Below are 19,099 nucleotides of genomic sequence, written 5' to 3'. Positions count from 1 at the left end.
TATATTGAGTTTTACCATGGTAAATAGTTGCGAGTGCATCTGTGGTGGTGTGTGTGTGTCTGGTTAGAGCTCAGTGTGTGTGTGTTTGCAGTCACGCTTTGCATGTGTCTGATGAATGACACTTCCTTCGTGTGTTTCCTGTTTCTCTGGGTTAAGAAGACAGAAGCTGAAGCCACAGATTTGTCGTGTTGAAAGATTAAAAAGTAAAATGGCCACATGAAACCACAGACTGCGTGCACTTATGAGTTATGTTTTTGGGCTTAAGAACGATATTATTCTCCTCATATTCTCCATTGTTGCGGCTCCTCTCTTCCCAGTCTGTCAGTAACACTCTGTTTACTTCCTGTCTCTATGAAGCCCCTCCTTCTGAAAAGCACACTGTGCTCTGATTGGTCGGCTGGAGCAGCGTGCTGTGATTGGTCGAGCGTGTTTGGGAAATGTCCCGCCCCTAATTACCATAACCACCAGTTTCAACACACTACTAACTAACTCAAACAAGCCCCGCCCCTTTATTCTGCATATTAATTATTTAAATGAGGAATATTGTGGCGTGTTCGTTCCCGGAACTACAATGGAGGCGTTTCAGGAGTTCAGAAACACTGACACTGATATAGAGAAGAACTCCCGAAACCTTTCTCATGCTCAAACACCAACATTACACACTCAAGAAAGATAAATATGGAGAAAAAGCAGAATAGTGACCGCAGAGGAGTAATTATTTGCACTGGAAGAACTTGTTTACCCTTTATACTGTGTGATTGGATGCATTCTTCCCATGCATATTCCCAAAAATGCTTCTAAAACGAGCGGTGTGTCTGTTTTGATGGATTTGTCTGGCGGCGAGGAATCATTCATCTGAACTCCTGATCCTCGTGAACGTTCGCTATTTAAAGCCTCTCGTCAAACCTCAGGGCTCAAGCTGTTATTTTAGGCCTGCCAATAGATTGATTCACAGGATGCAGTTTTTTAAAAGGAAGTTTTAGACTTCCCGACTCGCTTCAAGGCTGATCCGTGGAAGAGATCCATAATTACTCCATATTAATGGAGATTCAGGTTTAATTAGCCGTTTCTAAACCGAAACAGACATTTTATAGCATTTCCAAAGGATATTAGACGGTATAGATGTAAACAAGGTCAAGTCAGCTTTATATCTACAGCGCTTTTACAATACAGATTATAGCAGATTCACAGTAATAAACCGGAAAATTACAGAATCCATGATGCAAACTTCAAATATGAGAAATTCATGTCATTATTCAGATCAATTCAGTTAGTTTTGTTCTCAGCCGATTGCAGTCAAACCAATAATATTACTAATTATTAACTCTTTTAAACCTTTTAAAGGTTGCATAAATGTAAGTTTTTGTTTAGAACCTAAATTAATAAAACCTCAAGTTTTATATCAGCTAAATTAAGGATCTCAAACTTTTTTTTGTCAGCCAAACTCTTTTGACCTAAAATATTGATTTTGAAGATTTTAAGTTTATATTATATACTTGTAATTAGATTGTTAAATTTCAGATACTCCTAATCAGAACACAGTTACTCTTTTATTGATTACATGATTACTTAATATCCACAAAACGGCAGTCAATTATTCATGATTTATTGATTCTACCTAATTTTACTTTTTTATCTTTTAAATTTCCCCCTTTTAAAACAGCATTTAACTTAATAAATATATATATAATTCATAAAGGATATAATTACACAGAAAATTGAGGCCACACAGCATAAACAAATAAAATGTAATCTTTTCTTGTTTTGCAACATTTAATAAATTAAACATTTAAATAAAAACAGAATTATTTATTTTAATTGTACATCTGTTGTTTAATTAATTATTACTTTACTTTAATTATTGATAATAAATAATTATTACTTGAGTAAAAAACTTACCTTTTCATCAATTTTTGAACTTACACTTTTTTTATATATATTTTTTATATCAATATGGTACAAGATTATCCTATTCAAATCTGTGTGATAAGTCAAAAGTAAACTTAAAGTAATCAAAAAGTAGTTCGTTTATCACCTAAAATGTGTGACGTAATAGATTGTTACTACAGGTTTCATTATTTAATTTGTATTCAGTAATTCTGACTACAATTGGTAAGTGATCTGTGGAGATGTGGGTGGTCTGGCATCTCTAGTGTTGTTTGATTGGTTTAAATCCCATGCTGACGGATCTGCATAAACTTAATTTCAATGTGTTATCTGATTCCAATTCAGGATCTCCACCGTTTCAAGTGTGCAATCTTAGTGTTGTTTTCGCTCGGTTGACATGTGATAGCCGTATTAAAATGGTCTCAAACGACTTTTTTTCCCTTAGACCTTCTCTCTTCTTGCCCAGTGCAGAAAGGCTGGTAAAGAGTACAGTGCAGTGCATGTGTATGGTAATAAAGGCGAGAGCACATACACACGCAGTGCACTGCACTCTGGTGTCCCGGATAAATGCATTAAGAAACTGCGATCTCTCTCTGTCAGGAGAATCCGTCTCTGTCCTTGAGTCGCGATGCATCTCAGCCTCTTCCTGCGCTGTTGTTCAGCTGTCAGGTGGGAGTCGGACGCACTAATCTGGGATTAATCCTGGGATCACTGGTGATGATGCACCTGACACGGGCGTCACCGGAGCCAGCAACACCGTAAGACCCCCAACACTCCTAGAATACTGACACACACACACCGTCCTTCAGTTTGAATGCGGTCAGTACAATTATTTTTGTTTCTTCTGCTCAACAGTCACCATGGCTGCATTTATTTGATCAAAAATGTATTATTTACAATTATTATTGTATTTTTTTTACAATTTAAAATAGCTGTGAAAAAAAATAAAATATATATATATATATATAAAGCTGCTCTGGGGAAAACCGTGATGTTCATCAGTTCTCATATAATGGTGTCAAATGCAGGTAGATCAATAATATTGTTGAATATTACATTTTATAAATTTTTTTATTTAATTTAAGTAATTTATCCCTTTTCAGCATCATTACTCCAGTCTTCAGTGTCACATGACCCTTCAGAAATCATTCTAATATGATGATTTGATGCTCAAGAAACATTTATGATTATTATCAGTGTTAAAAACAGTTCATATGTTTGTGCAAACCGTGACGCCTTTTATTTTTTCAGGATTTTTCAATCTTTTGTAACATTATAAATGTCTTTACTGTCACTTTTGATCAATTTAATGCGTCCTTGATGAATAAAAGTAGCAATTGCTTTTTAAATAATAGTCTCACTGACCTCATATTTTCAATGAGAGTGTGAATTCATGATCATTCTTTTGCATGAATGTTTAATAAAGATGTGTGTTTGCTGCCGAAATGTTTAATGTCAAAGATGTCACGTGTTCATAGATCTGAAGAGGACGTGACGAACAAACCCAAAATGCAGTTTCAGGTCATTCAGACCCTCATCAGTAAACTGCCTAAAGGTCAAGAGGTCATGGAAGAGGTTTGTGTTCAATCTAACATTCTTTAAGACATAAATCCCATCATGATATGATCACGCTTTAGATTAGGGTCCAATTCTCACTATTAACTACGACTTTTGCCTCAATAAACTCCTAATTACTGCTTATTAATAGTTAGGAAGGTAGTTGTTAAGTTTAGTTATACCATGGTCTGGGTGAATACTCGATTCTGATTGGTTGCAGGGTGTCCGTTAAAAAGTGATAATGTACACCTAGGAAATATGGCCTACTGCCATTGCCTGTCTTTCTGTCTTGCTTGCTTTCCTTTCAACACGTGAGTGAATGGTTGACAATATTTGCTGTAGGCCTAATAAAAACGATTTAGGAAACTATCTGTGAGTTTTGACTCTTTGAAACAAAGTTTCGCATCGCTGCGGTCGGGTCGCTGTGGCCACGTTGCTTGGCAACGCCTGTATACGGGAGATATTAAATAGTGCGCTCGACTTAATAAATAAAAACCCTCACGATTTTTACTCTAAAACACATTAAAGTATTATTAATTGATTAAATATTTCTTTCTTTCGTAAGTGACCATGGTATAAGCGGGTTAATGCCCTTCGAGGTGTCCATTGTCAGGTATTAATGGACTTCGGCGGAGGCAACCGTCCTCCGCTGCGCGTCGGACGGTTCACGCCTCGCCGTCGTCCATTAATACCTGATAATGGACACCTCGTCGGGCATTAACCCTTACGTATTGGATGATTAAGGGATTTAGAATATAATAATGCATTAATATGTGCTTTATAAGTACTAATAAACGGCTAATATCTTAGTAATATGCATGATAATAAGCAACTAGTTAATAGTGAGAATTGGAGCCTAAACTAAAGTGTGAATCAGCTTAAAGGTGGTACAAAAAATTATTAATTTGGGCTTCGTTGAGCAAAAATATGATTATTTATGCTGTGTTTCAGGTGAACCGCGCCATAGACCTGTGCTCCGAGATGCACGACATTCGAGAGGCCATTTATGAGAACAAACACAAGCTGGAGGGAATCGGGGAGGACTATCAGATCCAGGTGAGAATCTGTGTGCAATGATGCAAAGGTGCATATTTTACATTGTCCACTTTCTCTAGAATTAAATATGCTTTTTTTTTTTTTTTTTTTTTTTTTTTTTTTAGCTGTCAAAAGTTTGGAATAATTAAGAAAATTTACCCAAGTTTCCACAAAAATAGGATGCAAGCACAGCTGTTTTTAAGATTGGCAATAATTGGAACTGTTTCTTGAGCAGCAAATCATCATATTAGAATGATTTCATAATTTTTTGACAATACACAAGACAAAACGAGGACATGAAATCACGAATGAAATCATATTAGAGTGATTTGTGAAGGATCATGTGACACTGAAGACTGGAGTAATGATGCTGAACATCCAGCTTTGATCACAAGAATAAATTACAGCTTACAAAATATTCTCATATAAAACATGAGAAGCCATTTTAAATTGTAACAATATTTCACATTTTTACTGTATTTTTGATCAAATAAATGCAACCTTGATACAATCTTTATTATTCCAAACTAATGTAAATGCATCTTTTTCATGTGAAATACTGTACGCTTCATAATGCAATGAAATGTTTTATTGGAAAACTCCTCGTTATATGAGCCCTGAATCTGGCAGTAATTTATTACTCTTGTCAGGCTTCATTACACAGACTGTGTGTGTGTGTGTGTGTGTGTGTGTGTGTGTGTGTGTGAGACGTGTAAGGCTTCTTAATAAAGACTCTTTATCCCGCAGCGTATCAACTGAGCCGATTCTGTCCGTTTCTCGGGATTCTTCCTCTCTGGACAAACTGAAATCTGTTGTACTGAGCTTTAGATACTCCGTTTCCTCCAGCTAGTGTTGTGTAAAGATCGCTTGTGTGTGGATCCAGCTGGAAACACACGGCAGATTTACGGCCTACAGCTGAACAGATTGTAAATAAAGTGTGTCTGTGTGTTTTTAGGGAAGCAGCACTAAAGATTACTTCCTCCATCGAACTCTACAGAGTCTAGAGCGATATTTCTTCCTGATCGTCTTTAACGCTTACCTTCATGAACAGGTAACAGTGTGTTTCCAAATGAGTGTTTTAAGGGGCATTATTCGTATTTATAATGTTTCTCCTCGCTGTTGTAGTATCCGCTGGCGTTCGCGTGTAGTTTCAGCCAATGGTTGTGCTCTAACGCCTGGATGTACCGCCTCCTCTCCTGCATGAACCAATCAGAGCTCAGAGCACCAGCTGACCTGCTCACCAAAGGAGCTCGAGTTCTGGTGAGGAAAACCCTTCTGAAAGAAATTAAACTGTTGGATTAAATCCCTGCTTTTCTGAATGTATACATAATGCACTCAATGTGCAACGTAAGGAAGTTAAGGCGAGACACTACAGGTGAATTGGGTAAAAAATAATTGATATCATCATGAAACTTCCTCAGTTGAGTACTTGCACAAGTATATTAAAAAAGTTTTAGAAATTTGTATTTTTAATTATGCAAATTAGGCATTATCTCATTAAATATGCATGATTTTGCATATATTTTCGGTAGATAGATCTGAACATATGATAAAGCCAGGTGCAAAATTCTTCAATGTGCAACGTTAGGAAATTAAAGAAACATCAATGCATTTCTGGAGTGACGAGGCAGATTTAATTGAATAGATTTATGTAACGAATCGACTATTATTAATATTGCTTATTCCTTTCCGTTTCATGCCATTGTTTTCAGGCATTTTTGAAGCTGTTAAGTGCTATTCCTAATTAAATTACTTAGCAATTAAGCCAATAACTGAACATACTGTATTGCAGCATTATATTCTGATGCTTTTATGCATATTTATAAACATCATATTCATTACATGGATGCAACCCAAATATAGACCGTATTTGTTGTGCATGCAAACATTAGTCATAGTTAGTGAATAATTATGACTGAATAACCACTTCCTCGCATATAAGATCTGAGTGTAGTGTGTGTTGCTTTTTTACGGTCCTAAAGAGATGTTCTCCTTTAACATGCTGGTGACTTCCATTCTGTGAGATTCTGTGTTTTATCTGTGATTTGTTCTGATAGATAGTGTTTCTCCATTGAGATTAATGTGCGTTTGCTCTGCATGGAAATTAACTTCTCACTTAGCAACGGTAACTAAGGAAAGTGTGACTTGTTGACAGATGAACTGTAACATCATGACTCTTTCTGGCCTTGGAACCGAGATTTAGCGCTGAATTGAGGAAGTCGACCTACACGATCTTACATGATCTTCTTACAAAACAGGATTCAAAACAGACCTTGAAACATACAAAATAGGTTTAGTTTTTTTTAAAGTTTTTTTTTTTTAATCAAAAATGCTTTAAAAACCTTTATAAAAAAAAAATCCTTTTATGTTTTGCTACATTTTAACCTGTTGTTTTTCTTTTGCCATGAAAATTGCGTTAAATGGCATTAAATTACAAACAAATAAGATCAAATGAGTGTTGTCGGGAGATGCTTTACTTTCAGAAAACATTTCATGATTCAGAAATTTCTTGGATTAAATTGACTCTATATTCTAAAAGCATTAAAGACACTAATTTTCATTAAACATTTTATTAAGCTAATTCCTCATTGGATTAGAAGATTTAGCTCCAGAGAAAATGGAATGTTGCTCTGCACTTTAATTCCACATTTTAAATGTAACATTCACAATGATACAAAGTTTCAACTGAACAGAACTTGATGGATTCTATCCAAAAATTATAAACCTCATCAAATAAAAGTTTCACTTTTTAAAAATAGAAGCTTCTATGAAGCTAAGTGGTCAAATTTAAGATTTTTAAAAAGTGAAACTTTATTTGATGAGGTTTATAATTTTTCCTACTGTTTGACATGTTTGTGAATACTGCATTAAATCCTTATTAAACTTTAATTTTTCTTTGGATTACTTTGGTAACAGGGTTAAATAGTTGTGCTTGATAAATGTCAATGTTAATGAGAAAAAAAATCAATGAAAAAAAAAAAATCAATGCAAACAAAATAAATGTTAAAAAAAAAATCAATGCAAAAAAAATTTAAAAATCAATGCAAACAAAATAAAAAAAAATTAAAAATCAATGCGAAAAAAAAAAGTTAGTTTCATAATTGATTAATTTTACATTAACAGTTATTTTCCTATTTTATTTCATTCTGTATTGTTTAAAGCTCTATATAAATAAATGTGACTCTGTATAATTATTTGTGCAAAGATTTAACTTAATTGTTCCCTTTTGTCATCTCTGCATAATAAACTGGGAAATTGTGTCATCTCAACACTTGCAAACATCATCCTAAAATGACAATTTTTCTCTGTAAACCTCGACTAAACTAACGGATGATGCATTATTCCTGAAAGTATGCATGTCTTTATGTCTAGGTCGCAGATGAATATTTAGCACCTGACGTCCTGAGCACCATTAAGGAGATGAAAGTGGCTAATTTCCGACGAGTTCCCAAGATGCCGATCTACGGCATGGCTCAGCCGACGTCTGAGGTGATTCTCGTCCGCTCTGAGAAGGGTTTGTGAACGCTTTCATCGACAGCATCTCTCACTGCTCTTCTGTGTCGTTCCCCGGCAGGCGACGGGAGCCGTCCTGGCGTATCTGGCGGATGAGAAGAGGAAACACAGCAGTGTTTTATGGGTGAATTTGCAGGATGAACTGGTTCTGGAGGCCAACGGCCAGATCTTCTGTCCGAGAGAGCCCACGCGTGTGGATCAGCACATATGTGTGCTCTCCTCACACACACACGAGATCCAGGTCAGACTAATGCTACGTTTTTCTAATCATTTGTTAACAAACAAGTATTCATTACTTCAATGAGATCATTGTTTCTGCCTTAAATTATTCTCTTTAAATTATTTCTCAGATATTTCTGTTGTAAATGACAAATACAAAAATTATATTTGATAATTATAATAAAAATAATTTTATTTTACACTACAAGTTACAATCATTCACTTTAAACATTTAAAATCCCTAAGCTTTATGTTGGCGGACTGTTTTAGTGAAATGCTGTAAACTGTCCACAAAATATTGGAAATTATGCGAATGTGTAAATTAAAGTTCCCAAATGAGTTTTCTGTGAACGAGAAGCTCTGAGAGATTATTCACAGCCCCATTTATTTATTTATTTATTTATTTTATTCAATATAATTATTAACATTTCATCAACTTGCGAAGCCCTGTTTGGAACACACTGAACGGCGTGTGTGTGTGTGTGTGTGTGTGTGTGTGTGTGTGTGTGTGTGATGCAGAGACTGGAAACGGCTCTGAAAGAGGAACTTTTGGGAAGTCAGAAATGGCTTGAAGTGACTCTGGAGCAGGAGAAGCAGATGAAGATGTTCAAGAGCTGTTTGACGGTACAGGAGATCTTTAACCATCACAAGAGTTCACACCAGGGCCTGGAGTACAGGCGGATTCCTCTCCCAGAATGCTCTGCTCCGACTGAAGAGGTGAAACACACTTTAAAAGCTTTAAGATCTGCTGACATTCATCTTTCCGTTCAGATGCAGTTCTAAAGGCTGATGAGAGGACAGAGAAAAGAGCTTCGGCTCCCTCTAGTGTTCATCAGAGTCACTGTAATCTCAGATTTTACCAGAATATTTCACCCAGAAATGTCATTAACTCGCCCTATTTTATTTTATTTTATTTTATTTTATTTTATTTTATTTTATTTTATTTTATTTTATTTTATTTTATTTTATTTTATTTTATTTTATTTTATTTTGTTTTGTTTTAATGTTTTTATTTTATTTATTTATTTTAAATTTTTTATTAACATTTTAATATTTATTTCATTTTATTTAATATATTTTATTAAATTATTTATTTTCTTTTCTTTTCTTTAATTTTATTGTTTTATTATTATAATTTTAAAAAATTTTATGGAACACAGAAACATTTTGAAAAAACCTGAAAGACTGTCAAGCAAAAGGGACAAAAACTTTCTTGAAGTAGTCCATATGACATATTAAAGTCATTATACACAGATAAAGATTAAAATATGATTAAATAAGATGCAAAATGAATGCCAGATTTCATGCCTAACATCAAATGCGAAGAGCACGAGAAAAACTAGAAATAAAGTCATGATGATGAGAAAATGATGATAGATTTGTCATTTATGGGTGAAATGATGCTGTAATAGAGACTTCAGCATGAATACTTACAGTGAAGACCTTTATTGCTGTTCATCCTGACAGTTTTGTTATCTTTCTTTTGTGCATTTTCTGAATGTCTTGGTCTACTTTATCAGTTTCGTGTGTGTGTGTGTGTGTGTGTGTGTTCAGGGCTTCGATGGGCTGCTGGAGGCGATGAAGGCTCGTCTCGCTGAAGACTCTTCCTCTGCGTTCGTCTTTAACTGCTCGAACGGGAAAGGAAGAACGACCACAGCTATGGTGATCGCCGCCCTCACGCTCTGGCACTTCAACGTACGTCTGCTGCTTTTTACAAAAATTAACAAGCACTTTTCACTATACACATTGTTTCAAAGTAGCTTTTTAATGTTTATAATTTAGTAAATTTTATTCCTTAAAACTCCTCTTTGATCACCCAAATTACATATTTAAAGTTTTTCCTTAATGCCTTGAATGTACCTCGACACCTACTTTTGCACACGTGGAGCCATGCATATGCAAATTAGCCCCGCCTCCACTCACTAGGTTTGCCAAGTGCTGCAACACGACACTTGAGAATGATCACGACACTCGTCATCATCCAATCACAGCGCTCCCTCACGCGCATCAGACCATCTTCCAATCACGGCGCTCCCTCACTCGCATCAGACCATCTTCCAATCATGGCGCTCCCTCACGCGCATCAGACCATCATCCAATCACAGCGCTCCCTCACGCGCATCAGACCGTCATCCAATCACAGCGCTCCCTCACGCGCATCAGACCGTCATCCAATCACAGCGCTCCTTCACGCGCATCTGACCATCATCCAATCACAGCGCTCCCTCACACGCATCAAACCATCATCCAATCACAGCGCTCCCTCACTTCCTCTATTACTTTCTTTAATTTCTTTCAAATGTAGTGTATAATGTTACAAAAGCTTTCTATTTAAAATAAATGCTATTATTTTGAACTATGGTTTGTGTGTATTTTGAAAAATTAATTTATTTTTCTTTTCTGAAGTTGGCCACCACTCACTCACAGCAGCTCGGATGACCTCATCCACTCGGTCAGCTTTACTGTGGTGAATAGTAATAATAAAGTATATTTATATATTTCTTTGTTTGTTTGACAGGGATTTCCAGAGTTTTGCGAGGATGAAATCGTAAGCGTTCCTGATGCCAAATACACAAAGGGCGAGTTTGAGGTGATGCACTTCTGCGCTTTTACCTTTTTCATAATAATAATAACTGTTTTAGAATAATAATAATTGTGTGTGTGTGTTTAGGTGGTCATGAAGCTGGTGCGTCTGCTCCCTGACGGTCACCGGATGAAGCGTGAGGTGGACATGGCCTTGGACTCGGTCAGCGAGACGATGACGCCACTGCACTATCACCTGCGAGAGATCATCATCTGCACCTACAGACAGGTGAGGGTTCAAATCATCATCTGCACCTACAGACAGGTGAGGGTTTAGATCATCATCTGCACAGAAAGACAAGTGAGGGCTCAGATCAGACAGGTGAGGGTTCAGATCATCATCTGCACAGACAGACAAGTGAGGGCTCAGATCAGACAGGTGAGGGTGAGGGCTCAGATCAGACAGGTGAGGGTGAGGGCTCAGATCAGGCAGGTGAGGGTTCAGATCAGACAGGTGAGGGTGAGGACTCAGATCAGACAGGTGAGGGCTCAGATCAGACAGGTGAGGGTGAGGGCTCAGATCAGACAGGTGAGGGCTCAGATCAGACAGGTGAGGGCTCAGATCAGACAGGTGAGGGTGAGGGCTCAGATCAGGCAGGCGAGGGCTCAGATCAGACAGGTGAGGGTGAGGGCTCAGATCAGACAGGTGAGGGTTCAGATCAGACAGGTGAGGGTGAGGGCTCAGATCAGGCAGGCAAGGGCTCAGATCAGACAGGTGAGGGTGAGGGCTCAGATCAGACAGGTGAGGGCTCAGATCAGGCAGGTGAGGGCTCAGATCAGGCAGGTGAGGGTGAGGGCTCAGATCAGACAGGCGAGGGCTCAGATCAGACAGGTGAGGGTGAGGGCTCAGATCAGACAGGTGAGGGTGAGGGCTCAGATCAGACAGGTGAGGGTGAGGGCTCAGATCAGGCAGGCGAGGGTTCAGATCAGGCAGGCGGGGGCTCAGATCAGACAGGTGAGGATGAGGGCTCAGATCAGGCAGGCGAGGGCTCTGCCGATCAGACAGGTGAGGGTGAGGGCTCAGATCAGACAGGTGAGGGTGAGGGCTCAGATCAGACAGGTGAGGGCTCAGATCAGACAGGTGAGGGTGAGGGCTCAGATCAGGCAGGCGAGGGCTCAGATCAGACAGGTGAGGGTGAGGGCTCATATCAGACAGGTGAGGGTTCAGCTCAGACAGGTGAGGGCTCAGATCAGGCAGGCGAGGGCTCAGATCAGACAGGTGATGGTTCAGATCAGACAGGTGAGGGTTCAGATCAGACAGGTGAGGGTTCAGATCAGACAGGTGAGGGTTCAGATCAGACAGGTGAGGGCTCAGATCAGACAGGTGAGGGCTCAGATCAGACAGGTGAGGGTGAGGGCTCAGATCAGACAGGTGAGGGTTCAGATCAGACAGGTGAGGGTGAGGGCTCAGATCAGGCAGGGTTCAGATCAGACAGGTGAGGGCTCAGATCAGGCAGGCGAGGGCTCAGATCAGACAGGTGAGGGCTCAGATCAGGCAGGCGAGGGCTCTGCAGATCAGACAGGTGAGGGTGAGGGTTCAGATCAGACAGGTGAGGGTGAGGGCTCAGATCAGGCAGGTGAGGGCTCAGATCAGACAGGTGAGGGTGAGGGCTCAGATCAGACAGGTGAGGGTGAGGGCTCAGATCAGGCAGGCGAGGGCTCAGATCAGGCAGGCGAGGGCTCAGATCAGACAGGTGAGGGTGAGGGCTCAGATCAGACAGGTGAGGGCTCAGATCAGGCAGGTGAGGGCTCAGATCAGGCAGGTGAGGGTGAGGGCTCAGATCAGACAGGTGAGGGTGAGGGCTCAGATCAGACAGGTGAGGGTGAGGGCTCAGATCAGGCAGGCGAGGGCTCAGATCAGACAGGCGAGGGCTCAGATCAGACAGGCGAGGGCTCAGATCAGGCAGGCGAGGGCTCAGATCAGACAGGTGAGGGTGAGGGCTCAGATCAGACAGGCGAGGGCTCAGATCAGGCAGGCGAGGGCTCAGATCAGACAGGTGAGGGCTCAGATCAGACAGGTGAGGGTGAGGGCTCAGATCAGACAGGTGAGGGTGAGGGCTCAGATCAGGCAGGCGAGGGCTCAGATCAGACAGGTGAGGGTGAGGGCTCAGATCAGACAGGTGAGGGTGAGGGCTCAGATCAGACAGGTGAGGGTGAGGGCTCAGATCAGGCAGGTGAGGGCTCAGATCAGGCAGGCGAGGGCTCAGATCAGACAGGTGAGGGCTCAGATCAGGCAGGCGAGGGCTCAGATCAGACAGGTGAGGGTGAGGGCTCAGATCAGACAGGTGAGGGTGAGGGCTCAGATCAGACAGGTGAGGGCTCAGATCAGGCAGGCGAGGGCTCAGATCAGACAGGTGAGGGTGAGGGCTCAGATCAGGCAAGTCAAGTCAAGTTTATTTGTATAGCGCTTTTCACAATACAGATTGTATCAAAGCAGCTTCACAGTATTACATTTAAATAATACAACAAAGTTTATTTCAAGAGGAATTTATTGATTGATAAAATTAAATTAAATATCCCCAAAATATCCCCAGGTGAGGGCTCAGATCAGACAGGTGAGGGCTCAGATCAGACAGGTGAGGGCTCAGATCAGACAGGTGAGGGTGAGGGCTCAGATCAGGCAGGTGAGGGTTCAGATCAGACAGGCGAGGGCTCAGATCAGGCAGGCGAGGGCTCAGATCAGACAGGCGAGGGCTCAGATCAGACAGGCGAGGGCTCAGATCAGGCAGGCGAGGGTTCAGATCAGGCAGGCGAGGGCTCAGATCAGGCAGGCGAGGGCTCAGATCAGGCAGGCGAGGGCTCAGATCAGACAGGCGAGGGTGAGGGCTCAGATCAGACAGGCGAGGGTGAGGGCTCAGATCAGACAGGCGAGGGTGAGGGCTCAGATCAGACAGGTGAGGGTGAGGGCTCAGATCAGGCAGGCAAGGGCTCAGATCAGACAGGTGAGGGTGAGGGCTCAGATCAGACAGGTGAGGGTGAGGGCTCAGATCAGGCAGGCGAGGGCTCAGATCAGACAGGTGAGGGTGAGGGCTCAGATCAGACAGGTGAGGGCTCAGATCAGGCAGGTGAGGGCTCAGATCAGACAGCTTTATTTTACTATAAATATATGCACTAAATGTGTTATTTTTTGTATTATTTATTGATCATAGTTTTTTATTTTAGATAAAATAAATAAACTAAAAATCTTCTAAATATATGTTCAGAATGTAATTAATTTTTTTTATTTAATTGATCTTTTATGGGTTTATTTTATTTGTAACTTTATTTTACTATAAATATATGCACTAAATGTGTTATATTATTGTATTTAATTGAAGCAGTAAAGCAGCATCATAAAGTGCTTCTCACACATGTTCCTCCTTCAGTAGTGTTTAATATCACCTATCATGAATTTTGGTTAATGAGTTTTCATGTTTTGATCACTACATCATTCCCAGACGTTGCATGGCTTAACTGTTATTCTTACATGTAGATTTAATGACGTGTCCGAACTCTTGTGTCGTCTCTGAGTGTCCTGTAGAGGGCAGTCTCTTCACTCCATAAATACATTTAGACAATAACCCCATAATCAGACACTAATCAACTTCAGTCTCCATTTATATAAGCAGCATACATGTCAAGAGTCTCCTTGATTTCCTTAGAAGGATTCTGGGAAAAACCCTCTAATGTTAGTTTGAAGGAGTTTTATCCAAACTTTTCCACGTGCATTAAGATCTGCAGCCAGCTGTGAAACCCTAATGACTGACAGATGCGCGTGACGCGTTTGTGAAGAGGAGGGGTTGTTATGTGTGTGTGTGTGTGTGTGTGTGTGTGTGTGTAATTGTGTTTGTGGGTCAGGTCTGTCGCAGGTTCGAGTGTCGGCTCTTATGTAAAGCTCGAGGGGCGACTCGCTCATCAATGCAGGTTTGTGCAGCGAGAGCCACTTCATCTGCTCTCAATGGATCACATTGTCCCGAGCTCGTTTTTTTTCTTCCCCTTCTCCGTTCAGCCATTACAGTAACTGAACTGCAGCTCGGCTTCCTAAAGCGGCCAGTCTCAGATCCCGCAGGAGAGACCAGGGATTTGTTTTTCCCGTGTGGAAACCCGAACACTAATCCCTCTCTTCTGTCGTGTCATTCTTTCACTTTCGCTCAGCTCCTGGTTTAGATAACGGCGTCGCTGACGGAGAGCGATCCGTGCGATTCATCACACATTCAACAAAATATTTAGGCCTAAATTTAAGATGCATGCAATTTCCATCCGTATGCATTACTAAGTTTTAACATGAGCGGTTACGCTTTATTTAAGGTGTCATTGTTACAGTGTAGGCTAATTATATATTGAAGTACTGAGTAATATTAAGCAACTACATGTACTTACTATAGGGTTAGGGTAGGATTAGGATTTGGTTGAGGGTTAGTTGCATGTAATTATGCATAATTTACTATGGTAAGTAAATGTAATATGTAACAAGGACACTGTAAAATAAAGTGTTGCCACTAATAAACTTCATGCATGCATAAATGAAATGCAACTGTAATAATACTAATAAACTCAATGCATTTAAATGCACATTAAGCAGGCGTATATATTTACTATCAATAAATCCATGCATTTTAAAATATGATTATTTAAATGGATGCACATAGTTAATAATATACTATGGCATGATTTTTTTGAGTGCAGAAAGTGTACCGGATTCTTTTATGTATGACGGACAATCATGCATCACGTTAAGTTTATTAGTCTGTTTATGAAAGGAGAATTTATATGCAATTCATAAAGATTGTGAACGATTCACTTTTTTATTGACCTGGAAATGTTAAATCCTTTCCTTTTTTTTTCTTCTTCTCGATATTTCATTACACTATGTCACAATGCATAAGAAATATAAGAATATATAAACATAAGAATTTGTGTAGTCTGTCGTTACTTCCATCGCAACTCTTTATCAGGACAAACTTTGAAAGCTTTGTTTTGTAAGATGGACCCAGGAAAACATTTATAGAGTTTTAATGAGCTGAATTTGATCAAATGTTTGATTATGATTCGTATCTGACATGCAGTATCCTTTAAATCTAATATGGCGATAAACTCAAATACAAACAAAACCTATCGCCTTTCAGAACCCGCCCCTAAATGGCATGCAAGAACTGTGATTGGTCGCTTTATATGTCAATCAGTGTGTGAAGCTATTCATATGTTTTCAGTTTTAGAAACGTGTTGCGATCACATGCTCCTGTCTATCCAAACTCCCACAATGCACCACTGACATCAGCAACCCATCCGTGAAACCCTTGATTTGATTTGATTTGATTACAGTGCAAACGTTCAGACCGGTTTGACAAGTACGTCACAAATGAGTCTATTAATTTCACTGTCACTGTTTCACATCACGTCCGCCTGTATAATGTGTGTCGAAGCTCGTCTGGTGAATTACAGCTCTCGTCTGTCTGAAACCTGACAGAAACGCTTATTATTAAAGTTTCTTTCTAAAAAAAAAAATCTTTCTATTGTAAGATAGACCAAGGAAACCCTTTACAGTTCAGGAATATTTTAGAGTTTTCATGTTTTTGACCTGCTAATGTTTCATCAAAATTATACATTTTATTTACTTTTTTCTTTTTTGATAATCTAGTGATGCACGTCAGTTGTAATTGGTCGCTTTATTTTATATGTCAATCAGTGGGTCATTTTAGGTCAAATAAGGCTGGATTCGTGAGATTAATATTCACTCAGCTGTCAATGTGTAAAGTTATTCAGATGTTTTCTAAATACTGTTAGTTTACTAGTATATCTGCACTAGAGCTGTTGAGCATCAGCGCTTTCATTTATCACAATAGTGTGGAAGAAAAGATCCGTCTCTACTTACATTTCATCCCAACATTAATGTCACGACACAAACTTTGAAATACTGATGCATAAAGATCTGATTGACACACTCAACATTACAAAAAAAGTTATTGGTAAAGTTATAATAGTTTGCATTGAAAGTCTATTTTGTTGTGTGCATATTGCCTGATCCTGGTTTCAGGTTTCTGTCCAACACCGGAGCCAAATCATATAGTGAGGCGAAGCCGGAAAAAAAACCCAGCAGCCAATGAAATATTCCAGTAAAAAGTGAAGGAAATGTAAATCAGTGCCTAAAGAAAGGCCCTCATGGTTTGGACGGCGGTGTGGAAAAATATTTGCAGAAAGAAGAGAATGTTGAGCGCGGCTTTTGAGAGGAAAGGTAGTCGACGTCACCGAGAGGGAGGGATGGAGCGGGTCCAGACGGGAGGAATCTGGGGGAGACCACCACACAAAAAGATCCTGACGGAAAACGTGTGTGTGTGTGTGTGTGTGTGTGTGGTGGGGAGGGATGAGCGACGGCAGCCAAAATCATTTGACTAGAACAATTAAAACCATCCGTCTACATGCACACATGCCCAGAGAGAGCACGACTGCTAACCGGCTCGGGTTTGTTCTGCATCTTTTGTTGCAAAACCTCATCGCCATCAGTCAAAGAAACCTGACGCTGCATTTTAAAATGACGATTTTCAGGACTGTAGAAGTCGTGGTTAATCTACATCATAAGTTACCAAGGCTTAAAACTAACTTTTTGCCACACCTGCCAATGGCCGGTGACTTAAGAAAATGTACCGGCCGTAAATGTTTTTTACTGGCCATGATTTTTTTTTGTGTGCAAAAACAGACGCCAAAATTTTTGTTGCCATTTAAAAATTCACAATTCTGTATTCCAGTTTCAATACCACAGATACAATTTCTAGTCATATATTTAAAACGCTATTAAAGACAAGTGAACAGTTAGTAATAATATAAGAACAAATAAACAAAATCTGCTGGAATATTAGGCTGCTGTCACTTTAAGAGTGAATGATCTAATATATTGATACCGTTACTCTTTCATTTACTTTCCCGACTGTTTATGTTCACTTAAAGGAGTGGTATAATGCCCTTTTCACAAGATGTACAATAAGTCTCTGATGTCCCCAGAGTGTGTGTGTGAAGTTTTAGCTAAAAATACCCCACAGATATTTTTATATAGCATGTTAAAATTGTCACTTTTTGAGGGTGAGCAAAAACGCACTGTTTTTATGTCTGTTCCTTTAAATGCAAATGAGCTGCTGCTCCCAGCACAGAGGGCGGAGCTTATATTCCTAATCTTAATTAATCATAATCAACCACCCCTTTAAGACATAACCGGCTATATTTACAGTTATACTCCCTATTTTTTGACATTTTGTGTGAGTGTGTGTGCTCAAGTGCAAGACGACGTGCAAGAAAGTTCAGTTTAGTATTCGCGTCGTCTTGTGCTTGAATATTTAAATTGAAAAGGCTTAGATTTTCGTGACGATGCCGTCAATTCATTCATGCATCGTTAGGATTCATAAAAATGTTATTAGTCACTGATTTTTACTCTCATTCTGCGCTTGCTTGAGTGTTAGTTTTAGGCCCTGCAAATAACTAACAAGAAATGTCTAAAGGTATAATAAAATAAACGTATGCTCAGTTCTGATTGGAAACTGCATTCAGTCTCTATAAAGCGATCATGTTAAACGTTCTTATCGAGTCACAAACCACAGAAGTTCAGAAGATTTGGGAACACTGACAGATGAGATCTGGGTGGTGTTTCCCAAAAGCCTAAGAAGATTGTACAAACCATTGATCTATTTTTGGTCAATGTTAGACTGGTTAAGTCTGATAGCATTGCTCAGGTAATGTTAGTGAAGTGTTCCTGTGAATCATAAGGAGGGTGTGTGACTTATGAAAATAAGAGTGGTTAATAATAGTGTTGTGGCCTGTTTATTTAGTGCCCTTATGCTTTTTTTGGATGTTACCTTTTATGCAGTGTGTAATAGAGCTGTTTGTGAATGTAAAAGGTCTGCAAAGTTTGAGTTTTTGTCTCTAAAAAGAAAGAATCAATTCTGAACATCCTGAAATGAGTCGTCAGTAATTCCAGTCTTACTTCCTGACCAAACCTATGTAACAACGTAACTAATTTGCATAATACCAGCCCATTGGCTGCTGCTGACGAACAGCGTCTCTTAGCTCCGCCCTCAAACGCTGTAGTGTATCTGAGACTGGAAGAGTTTGGTTCATGTTGTTCATGTGGAGAAGACGCTGTTTTCTGAGATTGATACGGTAAAACCCACGCCATCGTCACTGTTCGTATCACTGTGATCAAGAGCTGAGATTCAGATATGATAATGAGCGTTTGCTTTCTGACCAATCAGAGCAGAGCAGCTCTCAGAGAGGCGGAGCTTAGAGACTGAATCTTTGATCGAAGCGTTTCAGACACTGAGAGAAAAGAGCTGACGCTGCA

At 39.6% G+C, this 19,099-nt stretch overlaps 1 protein-coding gene across 5 annotated transcripts in view; it reads left to right on the top strand.

Moving 5' to 3' along the window:
* The window catches only part of pald1a (phosphatase domain containing paladin 1a), a 79,008-nt gene that overhangs the window by 34,178 nt on the left and 25,731 nt on the right, over positions 1–19,099 (top strand). For 3 of the 5 annotated variants that reach the window (XM_082152405.1, XM_082152408.1, XM_082152407.1), the window contains exons 8-18: positions 2,488–2,645; positions 3,366–3,462; positions 4,396–4,500; positions 5,435–5,530; positions 5,605–5,739; positions 7,852–7,968; positions 8,054–8,233; positions 8,731–8,928; positions 9,766–9,906; positions 10,730–10,801; positions 10,883–11,059. In XM_082152405.1, coding sequence (XP_082008531.1) covers positions 2,488–2,645; positions 3,366–3,462; positions 4,396–4,500; positions 5,435–5,530; positions 5,605–5,739; positions 7,852–7,968; positions 8,054–8,233; positions 8,731–8,928; positions 9,766–9,906; positions 10,730–10,801; positions 10,883–11,059 — 1,476 coding nt within the window. Of the gene's footprint in view, positions 1–2,487; positions 2,646–3,365; positions 3,463–4,395; positions 4,501–5,434; positions 5,531–5,604; positions 5,740–7,851; positions 7,969–8,053; positions 8,234–8,730; positions 8,929–9,765; positions 9,907–10,729; positions 10,802–10,882; positions 11,096–12,446; positions 12,466–19,099 lie in introns of those variants that run through there. The other 2 variants (XM_082152409.1, XM_082152406.1) reach the window with 2 other exon arrangements.

Source organism: Leuciscus leuciscus, assembly GCF_965113295.1.
Source record: "Leuciscus leuciscus genome assembly, chromosome: 21".
Classification (NCBI taxonomy): Eukaryota; Metazoa; Chordata; class Actinopteri; order Cypriniformes; family Leuciscidae; genus Leuciscus; species Leuciscus leuciscus.
Note: the sequence above shows the minus strand (reverse complement) of the source record. Positions and strands in the feature narration are given on the sequence as shown.